Source organism: Ovis aries, chromosome 14, assembly GCF_016772045.2.
Source record: "Ovis aries strain OAR_USU_Benz2616 breed Rambouillet chromosome 14, ARS-UI_Ramb_v3.0, whole genome shotgun sequence".
NCBI classification, from domain to species: Eukaryota; Metazoa; Chordata; class Mammalia; order Artiodactyla; family Bovidae; genus Ovis; species Ovis aries.
The window spans coordinates 16,156,126-16,178,841 of NC_056067.1; the positions used below are offsets into that span (position 1 = coordinate 16,156,126).

Genomic DNA, 22,716 nt, shown 5'->3' on the forward strand with positions numbered 1-22,716 from the left:
CCTAGGAGGTAGGCAATTTTAAATGATTTCACAGGCAAGGAAATAGAGGCTCACACAGCTCGAATGACATGTTAAGATCACACAGCTGATGGGGACTCAAACCCAGGGGTGCCTGACTCTAAGCCCACAACTCTGCATTGAGCAAGGTGGCTGGATTGAGGGGAAAGATTCCTCCTCTGGATATTGGGATAATAATTCAGCTAACCATATTAAGTTGTTTTGTGATTCCATGAAACAATCTAGATATCATTATACTGAGCCTTTACTACGGGCCAGGCACTGCATTAAGTGATTTACATGGGATGTGATCTAATCTTTGTAATAACCCAATGACACAGATACTGTGATCTGTCTCATTTCATTGATGGGGAACTGAGAGGCTGAATAAGTCACAAGGCTACACAGCTGACTCAAGGAGCAAAGCTTAGACCTGAACCCAGGTAATCTGTTTCCACAATCTGGATTCTTAAGTACTACGACAAAAATAAAAGCAATATTAATAACAATTATTATTGTTATCATCATTATTATATTTGAGCAAACCTCTCTCTTCTAAAAAGGGTAGATCATTCCATCTATATCCAAGAGTGCCGTGAGGGATGTGGTCAAAAAGAGCTGATGAGTGTGGAAGAGCTTCTGAGAGATGATGTACACCCTTCTGGGGGAGTTGAAGGCGAAAGACCAGAAGCCAGTCGCCTCCTGGGAAAATCTCAAGGCCCCTGAGGTGCTGGGGCTTGCAGAGGCTGGATGTGAGACTTCCAATCTCCCTGCACAAAGCCCAGACCTGTGTCCCACCTTCATGTACTGCAGAATCCTCTCCGCAGCTGTCAAGCACCCCTCTGTCTCTGAAGCAATCCGGGCACTGGCCTGGAAGTTGGACGCCAGCTGGAACAAAGGAGAAGCATCTGAGTAGCAGGCTGTAGGGGTGACCTCAGGTTCTCATCACTTCCAAAGGTGGGAAATTGCCATTCCTCTTAATAGCTCCTCAAACCAAGACAACTTCCCTTACAGGGAAGGAGCAGGTATCTCTGGAGCCTCGCTGAGCTACTTCTGAGCGTGGCTGCAGCTGTGGTGGGCAGCTGTAGGAGAGAATCCCACCAAGCCTGTTTCACCTCAGGTGCCCTCCGCTTTCTGTTCGAAATCTTTGCCCACACTACAGGAGCCCACTCAGCCCAAGTGCAGCCCAGAAACATGGGAGCAACCCTCTCCTAGTGGAGAAAGGAGCCACTAGATAAACTCTCCTATCTCTTGGCCTTCAGGGACAATCCTGTTAGTTGGTGATGGGGCAGTGACTCTCGATGACACACTCTTGCAGCACAATTCCTCCTCCCCTGCCACATGCTCCTGCTCCTGGGTCCTTTCTAGAGAGCATCCGAGTCCTTGTCTCAGGCTCTGCCTTCAGGAAACCCAGACCAAGAGGAGCCTCAGGGATTCTTAGGAATTGGAGGCACCACAGGCGAGGATACGGAGGCCCAGAGAGAGGACATGATACACACAGAATCACCCAGAAGCCAGCGGCAGAGCTGGGATGGGGGCCCCAGTTTTGGTGCTCTGCACCCCTCAGGCCATGCAGAAGGTGCCAGGCAACAACTCCCTTATACAGTCAGTCAACAAACTCTGATGAAGGTGCTGGGCCAGGCTCCACACTTAAAGTGCAGCAGACCTAGGCCCTGCCCTCCAGGAGCACCCAGTAGAATGGGGAGAAAGACAGGTTAATCGAGAAGGCGGCATGATGGAGGAAGCACTCAGCTCCATCATGACCACAGGACAGTCACCAGAGGAGGGCCACTGGGTAGGCTTCCTGGAGCGTTGACACTGGAGGCACGTTTTTAAGGAGAGGCGGGATTTAGCCAGCTAAACATGGACGGAGACAGGTTTTCCTAGTAGAGGGACAGTCTTGACAGTAATAAAATGGCCTCACCCATTCAGGGCTCCTCAGGCCACGTGACTGTGGATAAAGCAAAGGGTATGTATGGGCTAAGGAGGCCAGGGAGGGAAAACCTGTAGAAGTCAGAGAAGGGGCCACCGTCATGAAATGACACTGAGCTGGGAGAGGACACCAGCCACAGTTGATTGCCTGTCAACAGCCGGTCCCATCTTCCTTGCTGACACACCTTCTGTTACGTTCAGGTGTCTGGCAGCCTGGAATTCCAGGAAGGCTTGGTTACTTCAAACCAATCATATCAACCCCTATCCTCTTGCCAATGACTGGTTTAGCAGTGAGCCATGACACAATTCTGGCCAACAAAGCACAAGGAAAACTCAGATGTGAGTATTCTAGGAAACAACTCCTTGTTCTTACAAGGCGGCACATGGACAAAGTTATCTCCTCTCCAGGCTTTAGCAGTTTCTGGATGAGGATGAGTTGTCTGGGGCTGCAGCAGCCGTTCTGTGAACTTGAGTAGACAATCTTGAGGATAAAGTCAGACTGTGGATGCCAGAGCAGAAAAATCAAAGATCATGGGTTCATGATAAGCCAGTAAATTAGCCAACAGAGGACAGCCCTACCTCAGCCTTCTGGTCACATCAGATAATAAGTTCCCAGATTGCTAAGGCCATTTTGAATTGGTTATATGACTTGTTTTGGCTTGTAACCAAAAGTATCTCTAATATTTACTAAGAAATCTCTTAAGGCTACAAAGCAACATTGTGTGTGATACGTGCCTCCCAGAGCCTGAATTTCCTCCAGAGTACATGCAGAAGTCAAAGTCTGACCAGAGGAGAGAGTGTATGTGGGGTCTAGGGCCAGATTTAAGGGCCTGGAATGCAGGTCGATGGCTTAGGTCTAGTGCATAAAGAGACAAGGAGTCTCTAGAGGGTCTAACCAAGGTGATGACATGAGGAAAACCAGAATTAAAGATCACTCTGGAGTGGGGGCTTCCCTGGTAGCTCAGCTGGTAAAGAATCCACCTGCAATGCAGGAGACCCCAGTTCAAATCCTAGGTCAGGAAGTTCCCCTGGAGAAGGGAGAGGCTACCCATTCCAGTATTCTTGGGCTTCCCTTGTGGCTCAGATGGTGAAGAATCCTCCTGCAATGATGGACACTTGGGTTTGATCCCTGAGTTGGGAAGATCCCCTGGAGGAAGGCATGGCAACCCACTCCAGTATTCTTGCCTGGAGAATCTCCATGGATAGAGGATCCTGGCAGGCTACAGTCCATGGGGTCTCAAAGAGTCAGACATGGCTGAGCAGCTAAACTGAAGAAAGTGGGCGGGAAGAGGCTCAGGGATGGGCAAGGCAGGGGGGCCGAGAAGTTGTTACCCAGGATAGAAAATAGACATTCAAACAGAACACCAGACATTGAGAAGAAAGGATGAACGTGGGGCCATTCTTAAATCTTCAAGTTCCCTGGCAGAGCTTCTCTTTGGTGTCCTGTGGTGGGACAACTGGTCAACCTTGAGCAAAGACCTGTATAGACAGTGCACTTGGGAGAGCTAAGCCTCCACCCACTCTTTGCTCCAGCACCAGATAACCTAGGCACAGGGTTCAGCAGGAAGGGGACATCTCTGTCCTTAGTGACGCATGTCCCCCAGGACTCCAGTGTGCAGCCTCTCCCCAGAGCTCTGGAAGGCTCAGGGTAATTCTGCGGTGGGCCACGTGCGCATGTGCTCGTGTGTGTGCAGGTGTGTGTTTACGTACTTGTGTGTCAGAAAAAACGAGAAAGAGAGAGAAGAGTGTGTCCCACCATGGACAAACCTGTCTCTCAGCAGCTGTGGGAACACAGGCAAATTAACTCTGGAAACTGTAGCTTCTTATCTGTAAGCTGGGAACCATAATAGGGAGCATTTATCCAGCATTTATTCTGGGCCAAGGTTTTTAACATGTATGAACCCTTGAGTTTACATATATTCCTCACAAGTCTATGATTCCAGAAATTTTATTATCTCCCTTTCATAAAAGGAATAAGGAGGGTAACAGATTTCCCCAAAGTCACATAGGTGATAATGCACAGAGCCTGTTGAGAACCTGCAGCTTCCAAACCACATGTTCTTAACCACTTGGCCGTATCTCATGGAACATGGTGACAGTTCAATGGAAGAAGCACAGCAAGTGTCCAGCAGGGCATGGGCTCAGTGCAAGCTCCCCAACTGCCTACTTAAGGCCTGGGGCGGCAGTCTGTGGGCATGAGCACCACACAGCCACCTGTATGGCCTGTGCACCCTCAGAAGAGTCTGCACACAGGCCTGGCCATGTGGGCACAACACACATGTGTGTCTGTCACAGGGTTCAACAAGGAGCAGGAAGGAGCCCCTCTGCACCCAAAAGGATGCCTCAGCAGGGGGCACACAAGACCCAAGTCCAGTTAGTTAGAGAGAAAGAATGAGAGAGGATGGTTAACGACTGCCCCTGTGGGAGAGGGTGCCAATGGAACTGTGCGCCCACAGTTTCCTGAGTTTCCTAACTAGCCTCACAGCCCTCCAGGGAGAGCCCTTCCCCAGGACTTTGTGGACATAAGCCTTGGCCCTGATCCTGGGCATGGAAGAATTCAGGCCATGAGACATGCAAAGCTTCTACACCAGGGTCCCCTCAAGAACCCATTTTAAAAATCAGATTCCAAGACTCCGCCAAACCAGGACCTGACTCTGAATCGCGCCCCTGTGCTCTGGAGTGTGGCCCTCCCATCAGCTCCATGAGCCCAGCTGAATCAGCCTATCAGGCTGGGCCGAGCACTCGGGTTCAAGTCTATGCACTTTGAAGCCTCACAGGCCTGCCCCAGAGGAGGACTGGGAAACCGACATTTTAAATAGCCTTCCCAGGTACCTCAGAAAAGTGACAACTGACTCAGGGATGTATAGTAAAAAAGACACCACAGGATACCAAGAGGCCAAGGGTCTTGCCCTGGCTCTGCTTCTAAAGCTCTGTGCATTCAGACAACTCCTTCCCCCCTCTGAGCCTCAGTTTCCCCATTTACACAATAGGAAGGTTGGACTTTGCTGTCTCTGGGCTCCTCTTCAATCCCAATATTCTATGACTCTGTTAAATACCTTTCAATGTAGGCTTCCCAGTTCGGAAGTGACAAGGAAACAGAACAAAGCTGCAGATTCAGAAAGCCAAGCATCCTGTTCATAAGGTCACAAACGGCCAAAACCCACAGTGTAATCAAAGTCCCACAGACCCCTGCATCTGCCCCCAGGCCACAGACCCCCACTAGCCTCCTCCCCGCCCCCCTGCTGTCTGATGGTCCATCCCTTACCTGCAGGACGAGGCTGAGAGCCATGGCTTTATAGGAATAGGGGGCAGAGGAAAGGCCGAAAACCAAAAACAGGGCTACCACCAAGGTCACCAGGTTGGTCATGATCTCCAGCCTCAAGGCCACCCACCGCATGGAAGACATGAACATCAGCAGGTAGTTATTCTGCATGTCTGCCAGCTTCTTAAACCTGACAAAGAAAGGACAACGAGAAAGTCACATGTGTTTGTCTAACCCAGGGTTTCCTAACACTGGTTGCTTTCTCCAGCATCCAGCTCCCCAGTCTCACCAAAGAACCAGCGCAGAAAACTGGAGAGGATTCCTCCCTACTCCTTTCTCAGCCATGGAGTTCGCCTGAGCCCAGATCTAGGAGGGAGCTCAGACCGATTCAGGCCTATTAGCAGTTCTCTTCCCCTGGCCTCGATAGCTGATTCAGCATGGGTAAGTTACTCTACTGGGACAACAAGAATGAATAAAGGCCCAGATTTGTGAGTGAATGAAGGAAAGCAATCCCTTCTTTGTATCCATCCACCTTGCTCACAGCTGTGTCCCCAGTGGGTGCTGAGCACCTGGGAGGTTATCAGTGTTGACTGAATGATCCCTTAGTCCTAGTCTCTGCACAGTCCTTGGGTCTCTCTAGTGCCACTGGGAGAGCTGGCACCATGGTTCATCCAATATTTCAGTTAACAGAGCACACACCATCACCCATGCCCAAATCTTCCCTGGCTTCAAGGCCACCTCAGATGCTGCCTCCTCCCCAAAGCCTTCCCTGATCCCAAGCTGCAGGTTATCACGTTCTCCTCTGAAACCCTAAGTCATTCTACCTGCGTTTATCCCTATTGCATTGTAGTCAACACTTGTCGTATTACAAAAATATACACCTGTGTCCCCTGTCTTCCTTTAGACTGTAAACTTCCTGTAGTTCAGTGCAGACCATGTTTGACTGATGCTTTCAAGTAGATAAGTTTATGTTACACAATTAAACCTCAGCAACAATCATAGGATTTGATTGTTTCAACAAACATTTAGAGGGCAAATCTATGGGTGTGAATAGTGAAGAAAATTCTGCTGTTTAGAAAGCTATTGTTATTATTTTATTATATTTAGATATCTGTTTGCAAGTGAAAGAAAGAAACAAATGCAATCAGTACTAACATGGCTATACATCTTACCATTCATTGTAGTAATATATGTATATAACCGCACAGGTCTTTAAAACTGACAGACATTTTTCATATCACTTACATTTTTCATTCTTACAAGTACCATCTTCCAGATGGGGTTCTGGAGGTGCAGTGAAATAAATGGAATAAAACAATGATCTCTCTGATTCTTCTGAAGGTGAGGTGAAGTCACTCAGTCGTGTCTGACTCTTTGCGATCCCGTGAACTGTAACCTACTAGGCTTCTCCGTCCATGGGATTCTCCAGGCAAGAATACTGGAGTGGGTTGCCATTTCCTTCTCCAGGGGATCTTCCCGACCCAGGGATCAAACCTGGGTCTCCCACATTGGAGGCAGACGCTTTAACCTCTGAGCCACCAGGGAAGTCCCTGATTCTTCTGAAGATGGTGCTATTCCAGGTGCTCTGTTTCCTTCCTGTTTCCCACCATTGCCACATTGCCCATCACCCTCCGAGAGCAGAAGGACTCACTCATTGATGAATTCTTCAGTTTTTCCATAGACATGGATGGAGCTCAGGCCCTGCAGGGTGGCGAGGATGTGTGAAAACAAAGGGGAGCAGCTGTAGTTCTTCAGTCTCTTGAACACACTGATGGCCCTCTTGAACATCCTGCATTGAGAACGGAAGTGAGCGACCTGGGCCATCCACCTCTGACACCCTCCATTTCTAGGTCGGTCCTAGACTCAAACCTCATTCACAAGCAAAAAGAACCCACTCACCTAAAATAAACGAGGCAAGCAGAGAAGATGATGACTCCAATCAGCAGGATATAGGGAGATAGGAAACTGATTACCAGGAGGATGATGATCACCAGCAAAGACAGGAGCATAGACTGTTCAGCCACGATGGGCAAGAACTGATCCAGTTCATCCATGTCCCCTGCAAAGCAGTTCAGGAGCCGGCCAGTTGGGGTTGTGTCAAAGAAGCTCATAGGGCAGTGGGACACCTGTGAGACAAAAGCAACCCAGATCACAAGGCTGTCTGCATGCCGTGGTGGGGGCTTGATGAAAACAGCAGGCATCCTCAAGCTCTGAAAGACGCACAGGATGCAGACTGAAGGATATCCAGGGAAGGCAACGCAGAGCACTGCTTAAAGGCAGAGGCTCCAGAGTCAATTTGCCTGGACTCCAGGGCTGCCCGTCTTCCACCTATTGCTCTGGGACTGTAGGCAAGTTACATATAAACTCTCTGAGTTTCAGGGTCCTCATTTGTAAAATGGGGATGATAATGACACTTTAGAGTTGTGATGAGGATTGTACAACTCTGCAAATATATTAAAATATACAATTTAAAAGGGTATGTTGGGACCTCCCTGGTGGTCTAGTGGTTAAGAATCTGCCTGTCAATGTAGGGGACACTGGTTCAATACTGGGTCTGGAGAGATGCCACATGCCTCAGAGCAAGTAAGCCCATACACCGCTACTACTAAGCCTGCACTCTAGAGCCAGTGCCTTGCAACAGGCAAAGCCACTGCAATGAGAAGCTTGCACACCACAGCAAAGAGCAGCCCCTGGCCGCTGCAGCTGAAGGAAACCTGCACAGAGATAAGTAAATAAATAAAATTGTAAAGGGTATATGCAGGTTCGATCCCTGGGTCAGGAAGATCCCCTGGAGAAGGGAATGGCAACCCACTCCAGGATTTTTGCCTGGAAAATCCCATGAATAGAAAAGCCTTGTGGGCTAGGGTCCATGCAGTCACAAAGAGTCAGACATGACTGAGCAACCAACACATTAATATTATTATTTAAGTCATGAAGTGGCTCTTACAGCAGCCCTCATGGCAAATGTCTGGATCCTGCTGATAAGTATAGTTTGGTTGCTGCCTAAGGTAGGAGGTCCTCATCATCAAGTAGTCGCTCAGTTATTTCTGACTCTTTGCAACCCCATGGTCTGCCAGGCTCCTCTGTCCATGGAATTCTCCAGGCAAGAATACTGGAGTGGGTTGCCAGGGGATCTTCTTGACCCAGGGACTGAACCCAGGTCTCTCTCATTGCATGCAGATTATTTAACCTCTGAGCCACCAGGGAAGCTCAAGGTAGGAGGTAGGGAGCAGCAAACATCAGCGGAGCAGACTGTGAGATCCTTGCTTTCTTCTTCTGCTTCTAAACTGTCTTTAATTTTATCTCCAGAATCTTTTGTTAAATACATGAGCCAGAGCAAAAAGAATATTCACAATCACAAATAAAAGACTAAAGCAATCACCCCCTTAGGACACTGAGCACTTTTAGGGAGTGAGGGGCTAGGGGGGCAGCACTCAGCTCAGCTGTGGCATGAAAGGGGTCTTTGTGAGAGCTACTAGGGATTAGAAGTATATGGTGGGGACACAGGGTCAGGATCTCTGGTTGCCTTCTTAAGTAGCAAAATAATCTGGTTCTAGTTTTGTTTTCATATTTGTTGCTTTTATAGTTGAGCCAATTTTTTCAGAGATTTTTCCTTTACTTGTGATTATTTAAAACTACATGCCAAATTTAAGATCAATAAAGCCATAAAAGGGTGAGCAAAAAGAAAATGTTTAAAATATGAAATGTATTTTCTAATGAAAAAAACTTGAACATTTCTCAAAATTAAAATATAGAATAGAACTTTGAGAAGGCCTGGGCACTAGGTATTTCTAGAATCTGGGAATGTGGAGTCAGAAACTTAGAGACCAGCTAGCTGGTGCCACCACCACAGATTAGGTGGTAAGGACTGCCAGGCCTTGGGGTAAAATTTCCCTCTCCTGCCTTCTGGCTCATCAAGCCAGTTGCTTTATCTAAGATGTGGGGAAATGCCTTGGCCTCACCCTCCTAAATCAAAACACAATTTGTCGGACTTCCCTGATAATCCAGTGGTTAAGATTTTGACTTTCATTGCAGGGGGTGCTGGTTTGATCCCTGATCAGGAAACTAAGATCCCATATGCCTTGTGGCCAGAAAACCAAAACATATTGTAACAAATTCAATAAAATAAATATTTAAAATGATGGCCCATATCAAAAAAATATATTTTTAAAAAATGTGTTCTGAATCTACAAGGAATGATGGGTGCCCTCATTGCCTCCCAAGAATCCCTCTGAGAAGCCCCTCTCTCCAGTTCTCAGCTCCAGCCTTCCGGAGCTCCATGCAGCTCTCTGGAAATGTTCTGCTTCTGCTCACTTCTAAATCTTGACCTGGCGAGATCTCGTTCATCCTCAGATCTTAGCATAGAGGTCACTTCCTCCAAGAAGCCTTCTTGGACTCCCACCTTCCTTCCACCACCCCCATGCTTGGGTCAGGTGTGCCATGTTCTTTTGGTCCTGTGTGCCACCCCCCATGGTTAACTCTGCACATCATATTACAACAGATTATTTTCCTGTCCATCTCCCTCCTTAGGCTGTAGGCTAAGATGACCCAAACCACATCGGCGTTGTTCACTTACCACTGTGAACCCAGTGCCTCCTCCAGAGCCTGGCACCCAGTAATATTTGATAAGTGAAAGAAAGAAAGGACATTTCCAAGAAGCAATGTGATACGATAGACAACTTGGTGTTCTAGCCTAACATACATTCTAACCGTGACACATGTTGGGCTTCCATTTTCTCATATGTAAGATAAGGGTAAAATACCTACTTCAAAAGGAACTTAAGGAAATTAGAGGCAACTCTTTACGTGACTGTGCTCAGCCAACAGAGGCCAGCATTGATAGCTGAGGGTTGATCCTCTAGCAAGGGGCATTAAACTTAGTCGTGGGAGAGTTTCAAGAACCTATCTCATTCTGTGGCCTGCTCCCACCCAATTAGTGACCCAGTGTAAACTCACAACTATATGACATTATATTCTCCAAACCACAGAGACAGCAAAATAGATCAGCAGTTTTCAGAGGTCTAGGGGAGGGATAGATATAGGCTGAGCAAAGGGGACTTTTAGGGTAGTTTGACTATTCTGTATTATACTTGATGGTAGACGCATGCCAGTATATGTTTGTCAAAACCCATAGAAGGTACAACATAAGGAGTGAACCTTAATGTAAACTATGGACTTTGATTGATAATAATAATGTATCAATGTTGACTCATCGACTGTAACAGATGTCCCCCACTAATGCAAGCTATTAATAATAGGAGAAATTGAGGATGTGGTGAAGGGTAAAAGTGAACCCTATATTTTCTGCTCAATTTTTCTCTAAACCAAAAACTGCTTAAAAAATAAAGTCTAATAATTAGAAAAAAGAGTTGAGCAAGGTCAAGGCTCAGCCTGTGGCCATGCCCAGTGCCCATACCTTGTTGAAGAGCTTGTTGTGCAATGCTGTGGATGCCTTCCCCATCACCTTGGTGAAAACCACTGAGAGCAAGATGCCCAGGAAGACTGCAAACAGGCTGCTGAGGCCAAACACCAGTTGGTAAAAGGGCAGCTGAGGATTGTCCAGTATGTCACCGGGGTCTGCAGTGGTCCAGTTGCTCTCTTGACTGCTATTTTTCTTCAAGAAAGGACAGGGAGTATGGTATGATAAGAAATATGCTTCATCTTTGTCCCCAATTCCTGACACACAAGTCCTAAAACCCTTGCAGTTTCCTAGGTGATGGGGGTGCGTGGGGCTTCATTTGTGGTGATATTTGGCCTTTGACTCTGGTTTCTGACACAGGTGCTTCTAAGATCTTTGAGGCCTCTGGAGCAATGAGAGAGTCTTTTGTAGCTAATGAGATGACTAGGAGCTGGGGACTCCTAAATAGTTTCAGGACTGGGGCTGGTCACCAGATAGACCAAGTCATAAGTCCAAGCTTGGAACTTTCAGCCCTACTCCCATCTTCTGGAAATGAGAAGGAGCTGGAATTTTAGTTTATGATCCATCATGTCTACATGTTGAAGTGAAGGTTGCTCAGTCGTGTCCAGCTCTTTGCAACCTCATGGACAATACAGTCCATGGAATTCTCCAGGCCAGAGTAGTGGAGTGGGTAGCCTTTCCCTTCTCGAAGGGATCTTCCCAACCCAGGGATCAAACTGGGGTCTCCCACGTTGCAAGCAGATTCTTTACCAGCTGAGCCACAAGGGAAGCCCAAGAATACTGGAGTAGGTGGCCTGTGCCTTCTCCAGTAGGTCTTCGCAAACCAGGAATCAAACCGGGGTCTCCTACTTTGCAGGCAGATTCTTTAAAACTGAGCCACATGTTGAAGCCACCATAAAAAAATCCCTAAAGCATGGCATTCAGAGAGCTTTCAGGTTGGTAAACACATCCACGTGCTAGAACGGTGGTGTACCCCAACACGGAAACAGAAGCTCTTGCACTTAGGACCCTTCTGTACCTCACCCTATATGTGTTTCCATCTGGCTCTGCATCTGTACCATTTACTATATCCCTTATTTAAAACCTGATAAAAGTATTTCCCTAAGTCCTGTGAGCCATTATAGAAAATTGTCAAACCCAAAGAGGGAGTCATGGAAATCCCCAATTTATAGCTGACTCATCAGAACTACAAAAACAGCAGAATGATCTCTTCGTTTCCAAGGCAAACCATTCAATAGCACAGTAATCCAAGTTTATGCCCCAACCACTAACGCAGAAGCAGCTGAAGTTGGAATGGTTCTATGAAGACCTATAAGACCTTCCAGAACTAACACCCAAAAAGGATGTCCTTTTTATCATAGAGGACTGGAATGCAAAAGTAGGAAGTCAAGAGATATCCAGACTAACAGGCAAATTTGGCCTTGGAGTACAAAATGAGGCAGGGCAAAGGCTAACAGTTTTGTCAAGAGAACACATTCATCATAGCAAACACCCTCTTCCAACAACACAAGAGTAGATTCTACACATGGACATCACCAGATGATCAATACCAAAATCAGATTGATTATATTCTTTGCAGCCAAAGATGGAGAAGCTCTATACAGTCAGCAAAAACAAGACTGGGAGCTGACTATGGCTCAGATCATGAACTCCTAATTGCCAAATTCAGACTTAAATTGAAGAAAGGAAGGAAAACCACTAGACCATTCAGGGATGACCTAAATCAAATCTCTTGTGATTATGCAGTGGAAGTGAGAAATAGATTCAAGGGACTAGATCTGATAGAGAGCTCGAAGAATTACTGACAGAGGTTTATGACATTGTATAGGAGGCAGTGATCAAGACCATCCCCAAGAAAAAGAAATGCAAAAAGGCAAAATAGTTGTCTGAGGAAGACATACAAATAGCTGAGAAAATAAGAGAAGCTGAAGGCAAAGGAGAAAAGAGCAGATATACCCATAAGAATGCAGAGTTCCAAAGAAGAGCAAGGAGAGATAAGAAAGCCTTCCTCAGTGATCAGTGCAAATAAATAGAAGAAAACAATAGAATGGGAAAGACTAGAGATCTCTTTAAGAAAATTAGAGATACCAAGGGAACATTTCATGCAAAGAGGGGCTCAATAAAAGACAGATAAAATGGGCACAATAAATAGTAGAGACCTAACAGAAGCATAAGATATTAAGAAGAGGTGGTAAGAATACACAGAAGGACATACAAAAAGGATCTTAATGACTGAGATAACCACAGTGGTGTGATCACTCACCTAGACACAGACATCCTGGAATATGAAGTCAAGTGGGCTTTAGGAAGCATCACTATGAACAAAGCTAGTGGAGGTGATGGAATTCTGGTTGAGCTATTTCAAATCCTAAGAGATGATTCTATGAAAGTGATGCACTCAATATGCCAGAAAATTTGAAAAACTCAGCAGTGACCACAGGACTGGAAAAGGTCAGTTTTCACTCCAATTCCAAAGAAATGCAAAGCCAAAGGATGTTCAAACTACTGCACAATTGCACTCATCTCACTCGCTAGTAAAGTAATGCTCAAAATTCTCCAAGCCAGGCTTCAACAGTACATGAACCATGGACTTCCAGATGTTCAAGTTTGATTTAGAAAAGGCAGAGGAATCAGAGACCAAATTGCCAACATCTGCTGGACCACAGAAAAAGCGAGAGTTCCAGAAAAACATCTGCTTTATTGACTGCGCCAAAGCCTTTGACTGTGTGCATCACAACAAACTGGAAAATTCTGAGAGAGATGAGAATAACAGACCACCTTACCTGCCTCCTGAGAAATCTGTATGCAGGTTAAGAGGCAACAGTTAGAACTGGACATGGAACAACAGACTGGTTCCAAATTGGGAAAGGAATATATCAAGGCCGTATATTGTCACCCTGCTTATTTAACTTATATGCAGAGTACATCATGCAAAATGCTGGGCTAGATGAAGCACAAGCTGGAATCAAGATTGCCAGGAGATATATCAGTAACCTCAGATATGCAGATGACATCACCTTTATGGCAGAATGGGAAGAAGAACTAAAGAACCTCTTGATGAAAGTGAAAGAGGAGAGTGAAAAAGCTGGTTTAAAACTCAACATTCAAAAAACAAAGATCACAGCATCCAGTCCCATCACTTCACGGCAAATAGATGGGGAAACAATGGAAACAGTGAGAAATTTTATTTTCTTGGGCTCTAAAATCACTGCAGCCACGATGGTGACTGCAGCCATGAAATTATGACACTTGCTTCTTGGAAGAAAACCTATGACCAACCTAGACAGCATATTAAAAAGCAGAGACATTTCTTTGCCAACAAAGGTCCGTCCAATCAAAGCTGTGGTTTTTTCAGTAGTCATGTACGGATGTGAGAGTTGGACTATAAAGGAAGCTGTGTGCTGAAGAATTGATGCTTTTGAACTGTGGTGTTGGAAAAGACTCTTGAGAGTCCCTTGGTCAACAGGGAGATCAAACCAGTCAATCCTAAAGGAAATCAGACCTGAATATTCATTGGAAGGGCTGATGCTGAAGCTGAAACTCCAATACTTTGGAAAAGACCCTGATGTTGGGGAAGATTGAAGGTAGGAGGAGAAGGGGATGACAGAGGATGAGATGATTGGATGGCATCACTGACTCGATGGACATGAGTTTGAACAAGCTCCAGGAGTCGGTGAAGGACAAGGAAGCCTGGTATACTACAGTCACTACAGTATGCTACTGTATACAGTATACTACTGTGTGAGGTTGCAAACAGTCAGACATGACTGAGCGACTGAAGGGAACAAAATGTCTAGACTTGTGATTGGCACGTGAGCAGTCTTATGGGACTGAACCCTTAACCTGTGAGGTGTTGCTAACTCTGGATAGGTAGTATCAGAATGGAAGTGAATTGTAGTACACCCAGCGAGTGCGCAGGGAGTTGGAGAACTGGTTGATACAGAGGGGAAAAACAAAAATCAAAACCTGCACTTTGCATATCAGAGACATTATGTGTGGAGAGAGGAAAACTGTGCGTTTTCTTTTTCAGAGGTTCAGCCCATCTGAGTTCAGGGTGAAATTCAGCAGGGAGAAAAATATGTCTTCCTGGGGCTACAGAAGACTCAGCAGCCAGTAGAAGGTGACACTATATGTTAAAAGCTTCCTGCTCAGTGCTATCGCTTTTCCCTTCTCCTTCCCCACTGCCCTGTGCTGGTCCCCTGGACCACTCCAGCATCAGTCTCAGTGGCCTGTCTCCTTGATCCGGTTCTTGCCTCCACTCCATTGCCTGCTCTACCCTGACTGTTCCAAACTCAACGCCACTCGCATTAGGACTTCTGTGCCTCCCTTCCTCAAGGCGTCTTTGTCCTAAGGCAGCCTGCTGTCTGATATGAGCCTCTTCTCTTCTGGCAGGGTAGAAAATGGCTTGGTAGATTACTTCACTCTATGCTGTTAGAAATCTGCTCTAGATGGTCATCTAACATCACCTCTGCCTCCTTCCACACTCTCCACTGTGATTCAGGGAAGAGTTTGAGAACTGTTTCTCAAACTCCTCGCCAGCATGGTCTTAGGTTAGATTCTACCAAAGAGAGGCACGCACAGGAAATCTAAAGGCTGAAAGAGAAGCCATTATACTCTGGTGGCAATTGTGGACAGGTGCATGGAGCTTGGAGTTCAGCCAGTGGTTAGCAGGCATCCTTCCAAGGATCAGCCCATTTAGTGCCACCTGCTGCTAAAATTCCTGGAGCCTGCTTTCCCTCTCTCCTCCAGCCCTTCCAATGGCTGTGTAGCCTCTAACTTGCGTATTAAATCTTTGGAAGCTCTAAATATTTCAAGTGGCTCCTGCTTCCCTGACCAAACTCCGTCTGAAACATGACTCAAAAGTTAACCAAATAGAGTGCTTGAAAATCACGGCCTGGATTCAGAGCACAGAGTTCAAGGCACATTGACATCTCAGGGCAGGCTCCTTCTCCTCTCTAAGAATAATTTCTGCAAATATAAAATGGGGACAGTGATACCTACCTCAGAATGAGGTTGGAAAGATTAATGAATTAATCTGGTACATAATGGCTGAGAGGTCCAGAACCCTCAACACAAACAACCCTGTCCAAACTCCTGCACTGAAAGACTTGACCGAACCCTAGTGTGGCTCCTAGGCATGTCCCTTGGAGGACCCCAGCTCCCCCCACCTTCATGAAAGTGCCTCTACCAGGAAAATTTACTGTTTGTTCCAGGCTCCTGATCTCTCTTCCTCAGAGCACTTACTAAGAAGCACTCACAGCTGTGACTGTGTATCTCTTGCAACTCAGAAGCATCTTTCTTAAAGACCTGAGAATGATTCCTTTAAAATGTAATCCTCGGAAAGGACAGAGCCTCTGTCCCCCACTCTCTGTGGGAGGAGAAAGCTGGCTGCAGACACTGATGGCTTAATTGTACTGACACTCACCAGCCTTTTGTACTTTTTCATTCTCTGGCCCAGTAGAGCCACTACTTTCCCTCCTCTCTCCTTCTGCCTTTCAAAAGCCCAAATCACTTCTGTGCAAGTCATACTGGAGCTCAGCTCTTTCCCTGCTGTCAGGAGTGATGGATAAAACTTCTTTTCCCTTCTCTAACTCATATTAGAGCAGACTGTAAAGCATTAGAGCTGTTTGGGGACAGAAACCTCTTGATTTTGTTCCTAGGAGGCTGTACAGGTGACCTCTTGCTCTGTGAACACAGGGTGCCCACCTGGGAGGGAGCTCCAGAGTTTCAGCTCCCAAGGGTTTCCTCTAGAGCCCCATTCATCAGGATGGCAAGGGCAGGTACTGGGCTTGCCATGAGCTTCTCTAACCCATACCCATGGGGCCCCAAGGAATAAGAAGGTCCCCCATTCCACCCAGGAGCACAGAAATGCACCCCACCCCCACATGGCACTCACCCCTGAGCCCTGCCCCAGCCAGTAGCTCAGCCACCAGAAGTTGAACACCAGCAAGAAGACTACCATCACCATGAGAAGGAAAACCACGCCGCAGATCAGGTAACCTGGGGAGAGAGAAACGTGACACCGGTGCCAAAAGAAGGTACGTGGCCACACCAGGCCCTCGGATCTTCCTCAGACACCTTAGAAGACTAGAAAGAGCTGGATTCCAAGATTAGAAAGCCCTGGGTTCAAATCCTGACTCAAACTACTTACAAGCTATGTGAGCCTGGGCAAGGGACCAAATGTCAGTGACAGTCCACTTCCTTACATACAAGATGGTGATGGTACTCCTGCCAGCCTCAAGGGGCTGCCCTAGAGACGCTATGAGATAATGTGTATCAAGTACCCAGCCCAGTGCCTGGTTATGTGAGCAGTGTTCTAGAGAAGCTGGTTCCCATTATGCAAGTCCTGAGGGTTCAACATTCAAAATAACAACAGCTACCTTTCACTATTATGTACCAAGTGCCAGGTAGAGTACTAAATACATGAATTACTTTTGAATTCAGAATGCCTATCGCCAAGTCTCCAAGGGAGGAAGTAACTTGCCCAAAGTCATAGAGCTTGTAAGTGATGAAGTCAAGGATGAGAAAACCTAGGGTACACGCCTTCCTTTCCCATTTACCTCTTGCCCTGGCACTCTACCCACCTATCCAGTCTGTGCCTCATGCCCATATTCTTTTTCTTGAATTCTTCCTCAAGCTCCACCCAAGGGCCAGCTCTCTTTAATGACATCTGAGACCGTGCTTGGTCCCAGGGATCAGTCTCTCTTGCTACCAGTGGATGAGTGTTTTAATTCTCTAGTTAGATTACAGGGTAGGTTCTCAGGCAACTTTATACACCCTCCCCTCCAGAACTCAGCAAGAGCCTAGTTCATAATAGGTACTTCCTAAATACAGATCAATTGGTTTTTTGGTTCATTCATTGCAATTCACAAGTATCTGCTACTCCCCTGCTCTGGTCAGGCCCTGTGTTATATCCTGTAAGGATGCTCACAGTGGAAGGGGTGAGGATGGCAATCTCCTATGCACAGCCTACCTCTTCCTCCCTAGACAGGTAGAGAGAAGACACACCTTGTGCAGGGTTAGGTCCCCAAATCAATGAAGAATAAAAAGTTGGCATGGAGTCAAAATTACTCTCAAAAATTAAGCTACTCAAAACCGCAGTAGCATATACTTGGTTTCATGTTTACAACATTGTACAGTTATATATGTGTGAATTTGGTAACATACACCATTAAATAAAGCAGAAGCTTTGAAACTTTTTATGGCCATCTACCTTCAGATAAACAGTCTAATACATAATAAAATGAAAGCTTCACCAACATCACTTCTGCAGATATTTTCTACTCTAGGCACATTTCCATTCTCATTGCTCCTTACAACCCACTTGGTTGATTTCACAGCCCACTAGTGGGCTAGGACCTGCAGTATGAAAAACACTGAGATAAAGAGTACTGAGGCATTCTTTAGTTCAGTAAAAATATTAATGATATTTGCTTATATTTCTTATTTTCTATATTCCTAATACTGTGTTATTTGGGGCCTTAATCCTGACAGACTGCTCGTCCCAAGGCTAACTAATTCCTAGACAGCAAGTAACTTCTTGCAAGTACACCTTTGATATACAAACGAACCAGTCCATAGTCCATCCTCCCAGTAACCTCTTTTATCAAACTCTCACCCACCAAGCCAATATCTGCCCTCCCCTAAATCACCCTAAGACCAGGTATCAGACAACTAGGACCACCACTATAGCAATGAGCCCTCCAGAATTGTTCAAGCTGTCCAATCCTAAGCTTACGCAGGGTGCCTACCCTGCCTCACCCACTTCTTCCCACAGAAACCCCAACAAAGCCTCGGGGCCCCGCTCTCTCTTACCACTGCCCAGCCTCCTGACCAACCTTGGTGCTTCCCCATGTGGTCCTTCATGGCGTGCCTGCCATGCCTATTTCTAGGCAAAAAAGTGTAAACTTGTCCCTTTGTGAAAATAATTTATATGTCTACATGCCTTGACATATTTGATTTTTTAAATGCCAGGTATATTAACACAGATACACATGGAAACATAATTTCTGGCACTGACTACAGTGGTAGAGTTACTATAGTTGAGTATGGCTGGAATTATGCAAGTTAAACTCATGAATGGCACGACCCTTTGTGTCCCTCTATCTCCCACGACCTTGCACGTTCCAGTCCGACCCAGCTTTGTGAGTAGGCCTGGCCTGGGGCAGCTAACAGCCCATACCTCCGCCTGCCTGGATGTAGCGGTGGTAGACTGTCCACTTCAAGGACCCTTCTTCCATCTTCTCCTTCTTTGCAAGCTGATTTTCCAGCACTGGATCAGGGAAAAGAAAAAGGAAATAGTATGCCTCCCAATCTCCTATATCTCCTTCCTGGTCAAGAAGAGTCCTTGCGAAGCCTTCTGTTCTGGTTGCCACCAGTACCCCACCCAAGTCTAACTCTAACCAGCAGAGTCTGCAGGCCTGCCTGGACTCTGAAAAGGGGGTCCATCGCCAGCCATTCAATAGACCCTGGAGAGCCTGAGGTTCCTGAGGGCTGAATGTGTTGAGAGAGAGAGCAGGAGAGAAGGAAGAAAGCAGTGACCTGGGACAAGAATTGTATCAGTATCAGAATCGTGATACTGTACAGCTTCAAGAAGCAAATCACTTAACCTCTCTGTTTCCTCATCTGACAACTGGCAGGCCTACAGATAATTACTAAGATGCTTTGTAGCAATACGCTTCTGAAACAGCTCCTCGAAACAGGTGTAACACCAGCCCAAGCAGACACGTGGCCTACAGCAGGGCAGAGAGATCAGTATCTGAAATACCAGTAGATGTCATTAATGTCAATGACAACTGCCACAACAACAGTAACAGGAGGCAGCACTGTGGGGGATACCTACTGTTTCTGCCTGCCGCTGTCCCTTCTTCTAACAGCAACACCACTATTTTCCCAGGAGAAGACAGCTCTCTTTGCGGAACTTTAATCTTGAGGGAAATTAGATTAGGATGGAAAACATCTGAAGCAGGTTTTCTTCAAAAGGATTCTATACCTGTTCCTGCTATTCTAGACTCCAAACTTACTGAGGTCTGGTACTCCAGCTTTTTTTTTTCCACGTTGTGATCTACACCCTTTTCTGCCAACACATTATTTTTCTGCCCAAATTGGCTTCTGATCTTTGCAGCTGAAGACTCTATTTGTGACAGATATGCCAGGCACTGTCCTAACCCCTCAGGACCTCTGCTAATCTCCACTGTGGTATTATAATATAAGAACAATTATCTCCACTTTTGCCACTGAGGGTTCAGAGAGTTTAACCTGTTTGGCCAAAGTCACACAGCTTTGAGAGCAGTAGGCCTGGAATTCTAATCCAGAACCTTTCTTACATTAAAAATGAAAGTCTTTCTCATCTGCTACCTTATCTCAGAAAAGAGCAAGATCTTCAATAAGCATACTAAAAGATGTTCAGCTTCACCTTTTGAATGCCCAGAACTGGGCTTAATTTATTTCTGACTTCCAATGGCATTGTTCTCAAAAAATGTATAATGAATTCATGGCCCAGAAACCTTGCAAAGTTTATATCAGAGTCACTCGAGGTCAATCCTCATTCTGCCTCTGCACACCCTGAGCTGTTCCCCCAACAATAGTCACTTCCTGGTTGCTTCAGGCCTCCTGACCAGCACAGTCCTTACCCCACAGCCCTCCAATACTTGGATCTGTACCCTATATGAGTAATGTCTGGCACCCCATTCAGTGAGTGACAAGGCCTGGTCTCACATTCAGGATGAAATGCCAGAGCCTGTGGAAGATGCAGACAGGCAGGCAGAGGGTTGCACCCTGCTCCCAGGTGCTTTCACTATTTCTTTCAGCATATTACCAGCAGTTTCATTGAGAAGTTCTTCCTGGCAAGTGGTCTGGGCCTGAGCTTCCAGCTGCAGGTCCTCTTCTGTCTTTGCCACTCCCCGCAACACACCCTGGGGAGAAAGCAGAAGCCACGGTTGCAGGGAATGGTCCGCCCAGTTGGGTCGGAAGTGAGGGTAGGGTGGGGAATCACCTGTGTGGCTTTCCCGTGCATCTTCTGGATAAGCTGGGCATATCGTCCCCTTTTCTGCATGAGCTCACTGTGAATTCCTTTTTCACAGATTTTCCCATCTTCAAATAAAATGATCTGGTCACAAAACTCTAAATACTGAAGAGTCGGAAGAAATAAGATCTTCAACAAGCATACTAAAAGATGCTCAACTTCACTATTCAAAAGGAAACATTTAAATCCTGAGAAAATATTTTATATCACCAGTTTGGCAAAAACAAACCCAAGTGTTGGTAACGACTAGGGGTAAAGGGACTCTTACAAAATTGGGGTGGCGGGGGAGGCCTGTATAGATTGGTACAGCTACTTTGAAAAACAATTTGACAATATCTAGTAAAATTAAAGATTTTTGAAGAATTATGAACCAATAATTCTACTCCTAAAACACTTCCCAAAAAAGCCCTCTCAAACACATGCATGAAAAACACATGTATCAATATACTGAAGCATTTTTTTGTAAAAGTGAAAAATGGGAAACAACCTGAATATCCATCCTGGAGAAATAAATTCTGGAATATTCAGATATTGTAATACAATACTAGTAAGAAAGAAATAAAATTCCATGTATCCACGTGGAAGACCTTAAAAATATAATGTTGAGTAGAAAAGCAAATTACCTAAGGACACAGAAAGTAAAGCATCAATTATAAGTTGTTAAATATGAGGGCCAGGAAGGAGGGAAGGGGCTGTGATCTGAGGGCCATCAACATTGGACTGGGATGTGTCATCTGGGTGGCAGTTATATGGGCTTTCATTAGGTTATTTTCTCACCTGTGTTTATGTCTTACATATTTTATACCAAAACTACTAACGCTCAAATAGGAGAAGGATAAATAATAACAGGGTCTGGTATGAACATATCTAGGGAAAATGACCCCTGAGAGGCAGCACCCAGCACAGCCGGTGCACTTGATGGAAGCATGTGAGACTTGGTGAATTCTTCTCTGAGGGAGTTTTTTGTAACTTCCAAAGCAGGGGCCCGCCCATACAATTTTGAAGATAAAGGAGACCTCATAATTTAGTTTCAAAAAAACAATTTTAAAAAATTCTATAAAGCAATTATCCTTCAATAAAAAACAATTTTTGAAAATTTAGTTTCCATTTTTACCAACTTATCTCCTCCACATGGAAAGCAGAGGACATGAAGTTCTTTGCAATCCTCTCTGACTTCTGGGTCTGTCTGAGGTACGAAGGGGTATCTGCTGGGAGGCTGTTATTGATCATGTTGAGATGGCAGGGGCTTGAGGAGCTACATTATCTGTCAATCATAGCCAGAGCCCTGGAAGGGTGGTCACCTGCAGATGATGGGTCACCAGGATGACGGTCTTCCTTCTGAGCACCTTCTTAAAGCACTCCTCAAAGATATACTTCCCCACATGGGCGTCCAAGGCCGAGAGTGGGTCATCCAGCAGGTAGAGCTCACGATCAGAGTAGACGGCCCGGGCCAGGCTGATCCTCTGCTTCTGCCCCCCCGAGAGGTTGAGGCCCCGCTCCCCAACCTGTGGACAGGCAGCCAAAGGCGCCGAGTCTGGAGGGTGACCCAGCCAGGTGTGCTCCCACCAGCCAGGTGGGCAGGTAGACAGACTAACCCCCCTCAGTGCACACTCCTGGACACCTAATGGTTTGACACCCCTGGCACTTAGAATGGCGCCCCACTCCAGCACTCTTGCCTGGAAGATCCCATGGATGGAGGAGCCTGGAAGGCTGCGGTCCATGGGGTCACTGAGGGTCGGACACGACTGAGTGACTTCAATTTTACTTTTCTCTTTCACTCTTCACTTTCATGCGTTGGAGAAGGAAATGGCAACCCACTCCAGTGTTATTGCCTGGAGAATCCCAGGGACAGGGGAGCCTGGTGGGCTGCCGTCTGTGGGGTCGCACAGAGTCAGAGACGACTGAAGTGACTTAGCAGCAGCAGCACCTAGAATATTTTTCACAATCTCGACTTCACAGTGGTTAACAGTCCACCTGCCAATACAGGGGACGTGAGTTCGATCCCCGGTGCAGAAAGCTTCCACATGCCACCAGGCAACTAAACCCGTGTCCCGCAACTACTGAGCCTATGTTCTAGAGCCC

General features: G+C 46.2%; 1 protein-coding gene across 1 annotated transcript in view; it reads right to left on the bottom strand.

Moving 5' to 3' along the window:
* ABCC11 (ATP binding cassette subfamily C member 11) overlaps positions 1-22,716 on the bottom strand; it is a 98,238-nt gene that overhangs the window by 12,664 nt on the left and 62,858 nt on the right. Inside the window, exons 15-24 of the mRNA XM_027977814.3 lie at positions 21,936-22,139; positions 20,605-20,739; positions 20,428-20,524; positions 18,793-18,882; positions 16,507-16,610; positions 10,608-10,805; positions 7,091-7,317; positions 6,843-6,980; positions 5,195-5,381; positions 796-885 (exon numbers count right to left, since the gene is read on the bottom strand). Coding sequence (XP_027833615.2) covers positions 796-885; positions 5,195-5,381; positions 6,843-6,980; positions 7,091-7,317; positions 10,608-10,805; positions 16,507-16,610; positions 18,793-18,882; positions 20,428-20,524; positions 20,605-20,739; positions 21,936-22,139 — 1,470 coding nt within the window. The remainder of the gene's footprint in view (positions 1-795; positions 886-5,194; positions 5,382-6,842; positions 6,981-7,090; positions 7,318-10,607; positions 10,806-16,506; positions 16,611-18,792; positions 18,883-20,427; positions 20,525-20,604; positions 20,740-21,935; positions 22,140-22,716) is intronic.